Here is a 12156-nt window from a genome sequence, read left to right as displayed (position 1 = left end):
TCCCCTCGAATCTAACTCCTGCTATTGCGACGCTCTCCAGTTATTCCATTCAAGACGGAGATGGCCATGGACCTTTTAGAGAAGGGCCGCGTGCGCATCTGGACCCAGGTGGAGAAGCTCACCTCCGCCTGCCAAGTGGAGTACGTCTTCAACGACGCCATTCTTACTCAAGGAAAGGTAACAAAATAATATATACGTATTGTCAATTATGATAAATTGACATTTTCTAAAGCTACGCCGTATTGTTCCCAGAAATACACCATGAACTTTGACAAGACGACCGGCATCATCGAGATGTTCATGGACTCCCTGGAGGTCACCGACGAGGGAACCTTCACCTTCAACCTGGTGGACGGCAAGGCCAAGGGCACCACCAGTCTGGTGCTCATCGGTGATGGTGAGACTGACATGAATTGTATTTCCTTTTCTTCATAAATGTAAATATGTAAGTCAGGATTTCACAGGCAGCAAGTTTCATTTCTGCAGCACGTGTCCAATGCAGGGGCAGCAGAAGACAAACCTCCAACCCTGCTTTAATGTAGCTCCTGTGTTGAAAAAGAAGGAATTCTTATTCTAACTTTTCTATTTAGAATATTACAGTGTCGTTGTGGCTGGATGGGATGGTTTGAGCAGCCACACCTGAACTGGATCTAGGTGATTGGGTTAGGGTGGCTGCATACCCGTTGCTCATTGGTTGGGGTAACGAGTGGCAGGTTAAAACCCCCATCCACACACAGACTCAGGATAGGAGCCCTGTCATGACATGTTCCATCTGCTCCTGGCTAATTCCACCTAGTCTCCTATCCTGAGTGAGTGTGAAGAGGGGGGTTTTAACCTGTTGCCACCCTGACCCAATCACCTAGATCCAGGTCAGGCGTGGCTGCTCAAACCATCCCATCTCCACACCACACCACAATTACTAACTAAGTACTGACTTGTTTTCAGTGATCACATAATAATTGTCTTTGTCATTGTTTTTTAAATGACTATCCAGAGTTCAGAGAGCTCCAGAAGAAGTCAGAATTTGAGAGGGCAGAATGGGTCAGGAAACAAGGTGAGCGATTATTACATATTAGATATTGAAAGGTCTGCTCAATTTCACAAAAATAACATAATTTCATTTATTGATGTCATATCGATTGTAATTGAAAAATGTCTTGGCCACGCACAGGACCTCACTTTGTGGAATACCTGGATTTCACCGTCACTCCAGAATGTGACGTGCTGCTTAAATGCGTGGTAAGAGAATATGTTTATTCCACCAACGTCATTTTCATACACAATGAATTTGTCATGGTGAGTATTGGTGCATAGCAGTACAGAAATAATAAAATAAAATACAAAAAAGAACTGACTGGGAAAAAATGAAATAGCCGAATATCCAAAAATAGCCCCTCCAAAAAATAGAAAAACAGCCAAATATAAAAACAAAAACAGCCGAATATATAAAAATGTACAGAATATACAAAGTTAAGGCAATAGATGGGGCTTAGGGCAGTATAGTTTCTAGTATGGATGTGGATATAAAATGGAAATATAGATGATAAACTGTACAGAATGAATTAATGCGTATTCAATAATGGATAAGGAAAGTTATTATGCTATTATATACAGTATATCCTATTATTTTACTCAAGCATAATGCTGGTACTAGTAAACCCTATATTGTCTCTACTGGTTCATATGTTGTGACTGAATCGAACAGAGCTAATGCCGATGTTCTGAGATGCTGCTAGGTTTACTCTGCTGCCATCCCCCTGAGAAAAGGCTTCACTCTATTCCTAAAAACACTTTTGACGCAGACAGGATCCATCCGTTCGCTAGGGTAGAGATACTACTGACCCCGCCCCCACCCCCACCCCCACCCCTCTGGCGCTCTTTCTCTCCCACCGCAGGTAGGAAACATAAAGCCCGAGACGGAGATCACCTGGTACAAGGACAACGTGGAGATCGCGGAGGACGACGAGGACGGCAATAAGATCGCGAGGAAGGACGGCACGCTGACCTTTAACATCGGAAAGGTCAGGCCGTTGAGGGAGGTGCCGCCTCGCCGGGCCAGCGCCAACAGTAGACTGAAACAAACAAATCGAAATCATTTTTGTTCACCGCGACTCTGGCTTCCACCGCGCCATACCATCCATCGTGCATGCTCCATCGCCCATACTCCCCCTCCCCCTCTCTGACACACGGACTCATAAATGATGAAACCTTGTTAAAAAAAACACAAGTACCTCATTTCACGACGATCCAGAAAAGGATATTTTCCAAAAGCGTACTATATTATGATGGGCATGGTGTCTGCAGGTCCTTGAAAAGCCTTAAAACGTCTCCAATTCCATTTTTGCTCCTAAGTTTTAGTAGTAGAATAACTACCTTAAAAGTCATTCATTAGTCTTACTTTTGCATTTATGAGATTTTAATTTCAACAAATTTTGTCAAAAGATTTGTTTGATTCATCCACATATTTATTTTTTTCAAATTTAGTCCAGTTCTTCTGCATCATAGTCAATATTTCTGATATTATTATGCCCTAAATACTTGCCTAGAGAGAGAAATCCAGGAAAACTCTTGTACTTACCCGTCCATAGATCTGTAGAAAAAAAGGTACTTTTTAGATTCATTCCGGTTCCTAATCACATGTGTTGCTATCTGACTGAGAGGAAACTATTGTCATAACAATTCATAAACTGACTGACTTCATAGCCTACCCTATTTACACTTAATACCTCCTGATACCTGCGGACACCCTGTTGAATACTGTACTAGTTTGTAAATGAATATTTGACTGTGGATTCCACATTTTCAACATTTATGTCCATATATTCTAAATATATGGTGTATCCGTGTGCCGATTTATTGTCATTCTTCCTCAGTCTCACTATACATGGCCACACATTGTATCCAGATTTTGAACAGGTGGAAAAATATAATTTCATATCTCTGACCAGTATAGTTGGACTGACGCTCCATGGTAGCTGTTAGAACATGGCTGACCACAGAGAGGGTCAGAGTAACTGCATGAGCTCAGGAGAGGCGGCCTTCATTTCCGCCGCTCCTGCCCATGGCTCCGGCACTAACTGGCTCATCTGTCTAATTCCACAGTGTGTTAATAAGCAAGAGAAGGAAAAAGAGAGAGAGAAGGTGGAAAAAAAGAAACCTGCCGTGGACGCGCCGCCTCCGCCAAGACCCAAAGTCTGGACATATACTTTCCTTCCTGCCATAAGTCTTCGCCTCTAAACTCTCCGTGTGCCCGCCCTGTCTCACTTATTACTTTCCATGTTGTTCTCCTTCCTTAAGCCTGCAGCATCCTTGGCAGGAGAAAAGCTTGCCTTTTCGGTCTAGTCGGTCTCTGTGTCGTCGTCCCGTACTGTGTATTATCCGTCCCCGCGTGCCGTGTGGGTTCCCTCCTCTCTCCTCGTCCGGGTTGGTCAGAGGGAATCCGCTGCCGTCTGCCGGGCGCTGAGGTCTGTTTTTTTGCTCTGAACCTCAGATCTGCAAGAAGGATGCGGGAGTGTACCTGGTGACGCTGTGGGACGAGAGAGGCAAAGATAAGAGCACGTTCAATCTGACCGATGCAGGTAAGTTAAAGATCATCATGTAACGCTCATCTTTTTAGATACCGTATACTGTACTGTATATGATATTGTTATAATTTAGTTTTGTTTGTCATTTTGTTGTCCACTTGGTACACACAGTATATGTACAGATGTTAATTTATTTTGTATATATGTATGCAAATTTGCCCAATTTCCTATTTTTTTCTATATGGATTTTGTTCATTTCTGCCAAATTGATCTATTCTATTTTCCATTTTTTGAAGCTATTTTTTAAGCTTAATTGCATATTGCCTTTTTTTATTATTCTTATTGCTGACTTATATTATTGTCAATTGTTTGTTGTTTATATGAGCTGCTGTTACACTGCCATTTCCCTCCAGGGATGAATAAAGTATCTATCTGTCTATCTGTCTGTCTGTCTGTCTGTCTGTCTGTCTGTCTGTCTGTCTGTCTGTCTGTCTGTCTGTCTGTCTGTCTGTCTGTCTGGCCCTCTACTGTATCTATCTAATTACATCACTATTCTAATCTTTTTGTTTCTAGGCTACCAGGCTGTTATGAATGAACTCTTCAGGGTTATAGGTAAGAAAAAAACCCAGAAATAAATAAAATGCTGACTATCACCAAAATGACTGAATACTGAATTTCACATTTTGTAAAATATTAACATTTCAATACAAACCAGTCTCTAAAGTTTTTTTTAAATGTTTACTTTGTATGAGAGCCATATCACTTGTTTGTGCGAAACCCATTTCTCCTATTTGTTTCTTCTTATTCCAGCCCACTCCTCCACCCAAATCAAAGTTGTTAGTACCGAGCACGGCATCGTCCTCTACTCCGATGTTACATATTACACCGACGAATTGCGTGTTGGTTGGCTGCACAAGTATGTCCATTCACCGTATTACCTCCATACACTGCACCTCCTTATACCCTTTGCTGTGATGCATCATAAAACATTTACACCCCCTCCCAAATGGAGTTGATTGATAAAGAGTCATGTGACACCACAACCCTCCAAGTTTACAGAGAGAAAGTATTTTAATCCACTTTTCACTGTGGAGTTATACTTCTCAGGTCTCTAAAACAGTGATTCTCAACCAAGACGTTGGTCTCTTTGATCCCAATCTGAGATTTTTATAATGTAGTAATTTAGTCCGATCCTCCATACCTATCTATAATATAGTAGATAATAATAAATAAATAGGAGATATAGAGATAACAGTGAAACTACGATTCAAACAGACATTTTTGTGCATTCTCTTATGGTGGTACTATGAAATAAGGATGAAGTTTGACTGTTAATCAGTTTGCTGGGGACCCCCGAGAACCTCTTGAGGGGGTTGACCCTGGGTGTCCCTGGACCCCGCGTTGAGAACCACTGCTCCAAGACACTATGTCATACAGTCCCTCACTGCAAAAGATCTCAGAAGAGATCAGAGGTCAGAAGCCTCTTTCATGACACCAGCACAGGAGTCGGATGTGGGACATTTCGATTAGCAACTGCAATCGTTTTTTTTTAGGCAGGGACAAATGTGGTTTTATTTTTGTATCACACTTGTGGGTTCTCCATTACGCCCTCGTTTGACTTCTGCATCGAGGAGCCCGTCTCCCTGTATCACGTTCAGGGGAGGGAGACATTGCCGTTTTATCTCTCTCTCTCTCTCTCTCTCTCTCTCTCTCTCTCTCTCTCTCTCTCTCTCTCTCTCTCTCTCTCTCGCTCTCTCTTTCTCTCTCGCTCTCGCTCCGTCTCTCCGTCAGGGATGCCAAGATGGCCAGCTCCGACAGGGTGCAGTCCGGCGTCACAGGAGAGCAGCTCTGGCTCAAGATCAACGAGCCGACTGAGAAGGACAAGGGCAAATACACCATGGACATCTTCGACGGCAAGGACGGCCTCAAGAGGGTCTTTGACCTCAGCGGCCAGGGTGAGAGAGGTGGAAAGCCTCCATCCAGAACCGGACCAAGGAATAAAAAAGCTCTTCTTTCCGTCACGGTGTCCCCATGAACTATTTTAGTTCCCGGTAGAACTACTGTTGACTGACACTTAGTTTCAGATAATAAGATAATATCTCACATTTTTTTCATCTGTTCTGCTTCCACGCAGCATGGGAGGAGGCATTTGAAGAATTCCAGAGGCTGAAGTAAGTGCACAAACACAGACCTGCCAACTGTGGGAAAATATCGTGAGTGAACAACAGTGTAACGGGGAGTCTCTGTGGTGTTTGAGTCACTGCAGCTAAATGACTCCATCAGTTATTCACACCGTAGGCGTCTCCTAACGAGGATAATCACATCGTATTGGAGCTGCTACGGCTAACTATATACAGTTTACAAACGCATATCATTGGGATAAACACCTTAAAATGCATCATCTTGTAAAGTTACCGAACATGTTTACCAACTAGAGATGCACCAACTGCTATTTTCTTGGCCGATTCAGATTCCTGATTTTGCTATTTCTGTTCCCACAATAGTGAGATTGCTGATTTTGACACTGTTCATTATTGTTCATTATTCACTATGGAACAATAATAGAACATGAAACTGTCCCTGAGTTCCAGTTAAATAGAATATTGGAATGTCACCAAGTTTCAGTATAATTCAACCTATAACTCTCACTGAGTTTGAGTAGGACCCAACATATAACTAACACGGTCCAGTTCAAACTTCAAATTAAAGTCTCTTTCACTTTAAGTGCAAATATACATTTATATTATATTTATATGGTACTTAGCAGATAAATTGCAATCATTACAAAAATTTAACACAATGAAATAAATGGCTGATTCTTCTCACTCTCGTTCATTGGAAGTCCTCCTTCCCTCACCGTGCGTTAAACCAAGTGAATCAAATGGAAGAATCCTCTTTTTACTGAGTGACTCGTCAAGAACTGAGTCTTAAAAAAAGAGTCAAACTTCTCATCGCGAGCAGAGCTCTGCTGTGACAGCAGTAGATACAGTCTGCACAATGTTAGAATACTGTCAGGCGATAAATAAATAATTTACATTTACCTTGAAGTACCTCCAAACAGCAATCCTTTTCTTTCTTTCGCTCTTTTTTGAGCGACAACCATGCAACTACATTACATTACGTTGGTATCGGGTTTGAGTACAGTACGTAAGAGCAGTATCGGTGTGTACATTTGACCGGCACAGAATCGAAAAAATATATGTGACACTGATCATTAACATTACGGTCACATTTTTGTGCTTTATTATAACTCCCCCACTTCCCATTTGACCTCAGAAATGCAACGTTACACCTCGGTGGATAATAAAGTACCACTCACTGCTGTATATATATATATAAATTTTTGCTTTATATATGTTTATAATTTTTTTTTGCATAGTTTCAGCTGGCATTTCGTACCTGCGTATTTTGACTAAGAACTGCGTAGTAGGTACACAAAATGCATGCAGGTTGGCAGGTCTGCAAACACATTCTACCAGCGTGTGCTGTTGTGTAATTCTATTATTCCCGTCTCCTCAACCGAAGAGGATGTTTATAAAAAAAATAATAAAAGAAATGAAGATAAAAAATGGCAAGCGGCCATCACAAGCTTAAAATAGCCTCGATGTACTCTCCGTGACCTTTTAAAAGCCACTTCACTCCAAACACATTTCCAGGCATTGTGAAAAAATTGTTTCTCGCCGCCTTTGTACTCGCACCTTTGACGCCATGTTGAGATGCTTCTGACGAACATCTCTCTCTCTTCCCTTCCTTCCTCAGAGCGGCAGCTATTGCAGAGAGAAGTAAGTGGTTGTTTGTACTAAGGTTCGTCCAGAGAGGGAAAACGTCTCTCCCTTTCCAAAATGGTGTCACGGTTTTCTGGACATTGAAGTTAAACTGAAACTGAAAATGAACTATACTACAGTATACTATATACAGTACTTCAATATATTTCTGATATTACATTTTGCGGCACTATTTTCAACGTTTTCAAATCCATAAATGTTTTGATTGCTTGTTGTATTTACATCCATCCACTCATCATCCATTCATTCATGCACGCTCTCCAATTCAAAGGGACTGTCGATGGTCAATATGTGGTGATTGATGTGGTTGATTGAGTTGATTTGGGATGAATTGGGATTCGTTTTGGTGAATGTTTAGAGATACTTGCATTTGTGCTTCCTATGTATTGTTTAATGTCATTCATATTTGGCTCTTATTCAATTCTTAATGAAATCACAGTTGCTTACTGGCTTTTCTTTATCATATTTCCTCTCCAGACCGCGCTCGTGTTGTCGGAGGCTTGCCAGATGTGGTCACAATCCAAGAGGGCAAGGTAATAAGATCAGATATTTACTCTGAACATTTGCTTTGCTCTCTCTCTCTCTCTCCCTCGCTCTCTCCTAATGTCGAAGGCATCTTCAGATTTATTTGTTTATTTTTTAGATTGATTTATTTTAAATCACTGCTTAAATCTCCCCCGTCTAAAATATTATGATAACTTAATCTCTAGGACCCCTAATTAATATTAAATATGTTTTCTATCCCATTGTACTTTTGTAATGTGATCATTTTCTCGCAGTTTGATAAACTGAACTACTGCTCTATGTTGCTTTCTTTTTCGATTGATTGACATTTAAAAACAGCATGTTGATGTACACACAATTCCTTTGTATTGATGATATCTGCTAATAAAGTTTTGGAAAGTTTCTTCATAAAAAAACACGCCTCACCCTCTCTCGCTCTCTCCAGTCCCTGAACCTGACGGGCAACGTGTGGGGTGACCCCGCGCCCGAGGTCTGCTGGGTGAAGAACGACAGAGAGTTGGTGTGCGACGAGCGCTACTCGCTCAAGTTCGAGCACGGGAAGTTCGCCAGCATCACCATCGCCGCCGTCACCGCGGCCGACTCCGGCAAGTACGCCCTGCGGGTCAAGAACAAGTACGGCACGGAGGCCGGCGAGTTCACCGTCAGCGTCTACTTCCCGGAGGACGAGCAAAACAAGGAGTGAAAGGGTGGCGTTGTATAATAAGCGGTGGCGGGGAGGAGAGGAGGAGGAGGAGGAGGAGGAGGAGAAGGAGGATGACGGGGCGATCTCCAACAAGTCTTACCCCGGTGCATGCCCGTGTGCCAAAGCAGTCTGAATTGAAATATTAAACCAGGAAGAAAAACGGCGAGGATTCCTCCTGTCCCTGTTTTCCGTGCGCTGGGCTAAGCGGCTTGGAGCTCGGCTCGTCGGGGATGGAAGTTCCGAATGTGGATTTGTGAACCGATAGTTGCTTAGTATGTAATTACGTGTCATTTCATGTCTCATGTCACTTTTGGCCGCCATCCAGAAATATAATAATGTTAAGACACTTGTAACAGAATCACCCATGAATCATTTTCACCAAAGGCCCGACAGTTGTGTGTTTTATTCTTACTACACTGTTAGGGTTTAACTTTTGAGTCGTTTTTTGACCTCTCAAACCTCCCCGACACCCCTAAGGTACGATATATAAAAGGGGGAGTAAAAACATAAAAACAAAAACATTTAAATGTTGTTAACTTTTTATTTGCTATTGGCTCTTTATTGTGAAACCTTTGAGATCATTTGGTCCAGTGGAAACAGGGTCAATAGAACGCTCATTCTGTGTTAGTTATCTGCGTCAGTCTTTACTGGAAGTCGGCACGAGTAGGAAACGTTGACAAAGTGAAGGTGTGTTGAAAACACGTGATTGAACCGGGGGGAAACGTGTCTGTGGCTCGGCCCCGAAGCTGCGTGCGGCGGGTAATTTGTGCGGGTCTGCAGGCTGCGGAACTAGTTTGATGAGTGATAACACCACTCCGTCAGAGGAATGTGTCTCCGAGTAAAACTAGACTAGAAATCATTCAGGACGTCCCCTCGCTGAAGCTGCTCTGAGACCGAGACAAGAGGTTCGTTATCCCTATGACATACATGTATGGTACTGTATCAATAAAGTTGAACTTGAATGAAAACTTGTTCTTTTTTATTCTTTAGATCAACATAGCCATTCTAAGCCATGAGTGAGCAACTTCCAATAATATAATTAACTGTAGTTATTAAGATATTTTCTTGTCAGTGGGGCAAATCGCTGGCACATAATTGATTCATTGCTGTGGTGTGGGGATGGTATGGTGAGCAGTTACACCTGACCTGGATCTAGGTGATTGGGATCAGAGTGGCTGCATACCTGTTGGTTGGTCTAACGAGCAGCAGGTAAAACCGCCATCACCGCCCACACTCACTCAGGATAGGAGCCCCTGTCTTGACATATGTCTGTCTGCTTCCAACCGATCAACTCTCTACAATAAAACGGTGTTCACAACCCACCGTCTTCTGTGTGGCAGGGGAAACTGCCACACCGGCACCTGCACTGGCACCTGAACAGGGACTCTCCGGCAGGGGGAAGGGACACAGTAGGGCCGTACGGGGATTCTCCCTGGCCTCAGTTTGGTGTCGGGTAAGTGGTGAAGGGGTGGTCTGGGTTGAGCAGCCTGACCTGGATCTAGGCTTGTTGGTTGGTCTAACAAGCAGCAGGTTAAACCTCCATCCCCACACACACTCCGGAGAGGAGCCCTGTCATGACATGTTCGATCTGCTCCCGGCTTATTCCAACTGGCCCACTCTCTACAATAAAATTGATGTTTACAACCCCCGTCTTCTGTGTCTCTGTGCCAGAGGACCCTGAAAACATCACTTGGGTGGCGTGTGTAGGTGAAACTGTCACAATTGCATTAGGTTTATTTCTTATTTTTGACGCTTTTATGGGGCTGTAATTGCAATTTATGTAATGGAAAATATGTTTTAGGGTAAGGATTTCATGCACTGAACTGCAGGCATATTCATGTGGTTGCCCACATTAATGCCTGGCCCTTTGAATATATTCTAAGGTTAGCGATGAACTGTGGTTACATTATGAGACATGTCTAGGGCTTAAAGTACCCACAACCATATCACCATCCAGAGTGCATTTAACACAACCTGAGAGAATACTATGAGAAATGTCATATATCATTTTAAACGTTTTTCATTAACTGATAAAGATCATTTAAAGAATGAAGGTGGTTTTCAAGTGGCTACAGAATCAACAATGAAAGTCATTTGTGACGGAAACGCATGTACATATATAAACCTCTTACATTATGGGAATTCCCCGCATAGCCCCGCCCGCCAGGCGGCGTCATCAGGCGATTTCTTTGTGACTTCACAACTCTCCCCCTATAAAGAAATGGGAGCTCCCAAAATGTAAGTACAGCTTTCGACCTTCCCCACCCGGTTGGAGAAGGTTTTCAGGTACACACATACACGACAGTTATACAAAAATAAAATTAAATAAACAATACATATTAAGCCTTTATATGCACATTTTGATCACAGATGAACATGTAGTTTGTTTCCCTCTTAGATTAGTCTATGAATGGATCCAATATTTAATCTATTGGCCGAGTTGGAAACCAATTCTCCATCTGTATCGTCAAAAAAATAAAAATAAAAAAACATTGAATTTGGCCATTTTTGCTTCCCGCAGGGAGGCCAGGATGAGGTCCGGTCCGGAAGGATGATTTTCTTGGCCACAACCACTCCGAGCATTAGAGCCATTTACGCTTCACGCATGAGTCCCCGAGCGGCCTCCGAGCATCCAAAGAAGGCAAGTTCAGGCCCCCGGGGGTGCCAGGGGTCTTCCACAGAGACATCTTAGGAAACCATTCAAATGTGACAAGAGGATGAAGCGCGAAAACAGACAGGTTCATGTAGCCCGTCTGTGTCACACAGTGGAAGACCTGTGGGATAAATGAGTAAAGTTCATGCACAGCCTTATACTGCAGACCTTCCGTTTGATTGCATTGGTTTAACAAGTAGGCCTCTAACTAGTAACTCTGCCGTCGAGATAATTCTTCCTCCTAGATTGCATTCGGTCACCCAGTGGCAATCGGCGCTTTCTTTAAATAAATAGTTCCGACTGAAGTTTATCCCTGTTTCATACTCGCCCCTCATAGTACCTGGGTGGGTTGCAGCCTTATCTCCATATTGGACGCGCAGCTCCACACTCCCACCAGGATTGAATGGGTATGATGATGGGAGCATGGAGTCCAGCCCGGGAATGAAACCTACCTGCAAAACCGCATGAAGGCTCAGGATGAAACAGGGATCAACTAAAAGAGAAATAAATACAAATAAGTCCCAACTCCTTTAATCCCATTCGGCGCTGCAGTGCGGCGCTCGGCCGCTAGGGGGGCCCTCCTCCGCCTCCAGCACAGCAGCAGCAGCAGCGGCGGCGGCGGCGACAGGCAGTGCGCGGTGGTCCGTGCTCCAGCCTCCAGGGTCGGACACGTCAGGAGGGTTTGACCGGGTCTTATGGGGGAGACACGGGGAGCCACTGAAGATCCGCATCCGTCTTTCCCTGCAGTATCGCGGTAGAGTCGAGGAAAGGTAAAGGCGTCGATCCCGGAGCGGGTCGTCGGTTCGCTGCCGCCGTGGTTTTTATTCTAGTGGCGCCGCTGGTGATGCTAACCCTGGCGTTAGCCGCTCTAGCTAGCCGCCCGGCGCGCTAGCGCCTCTTAACCTTCATCCCTACAAAGTAACGCGTGGGCGCAATTAGTCAAACGGTTTTATCCATACGGGTTGAATTACGAGTGGGTTTGTGTGG

At 43.6% G+C, this 12156-nt stretch overlaps 1 protein-coding gene across 3 annotated transcripts in view; it reads left to right on the top strand.

Annotated features, from left to right (window-relative positions):
• The window catches only part of myom1a (myomesin 1a (skelemin)), a 30354-nt gene extending 20870 nt beyond the window's left edge, over positions 1-9484 (top strand). For 2 of the 3 annotated variants that reach the window (XM_080011476.1, XM_080011477.1), the window contains exons 25-38: positions 41-177; positions 253-397; positions 995-1054; positions 1172-1239; positions 1896-2021; positions 3103-3192; positions 3491-3578; positions 4098-4136; positions 4335-4440; positions 5316-5479; positions 5659-5695; positions 7284-7306; positions 7787-7842; positions 8259-9484. In XM_080011476.1, coding sequence (XP_079867602.1) covers positions 41-177; positions 253-397; positions 995-1054; positions 1172-1239; positions 1896-2021; positions 3103-3192; positions 3491-3578; positions 4098-4136; positions 4335-4440; positions 5316-5479; positions 5659-5695; positions 7284-7306; positions 7787-7842; positions 8259-8516 — 1397 coding nt within the window. In that variant the 3' untranslated portion in view covers positions 8517-9484. The remainder of the gene's footprint in view (positions 1-40; positions 178-252; positions 398-994; positions 1055-1171; positions 1240-1895; positions 2022-3102; positions 3193-3490; positions 3579-4097; positions 4137-4334; positions 4441-5315; positions 5480-5658; positions 5696-7283; positions 7307-7786; positions 7843-8258) is intronic. The other variant, XM_080011478.1, reaches the window with a different exon arrangement.
• Positions 9485-12156: the final 2672 nt, after the last annotated feature.

This window comes from Zeus faber, assembly GCF_960531495.2.
Source record: "Zeus faber genome assembly, chromosome: 12".
In the NCBI taxonomy this organism is placed as follows: domain Eukaryota; kingdom Metazoa; phylum Chordata; class Actinopteri; order Zeiformes; family Zeidae; genus Zeus; species Zeus faber.
This window is presented reverse-complemented; position numbering and strand designations above follow the sequence as displayed.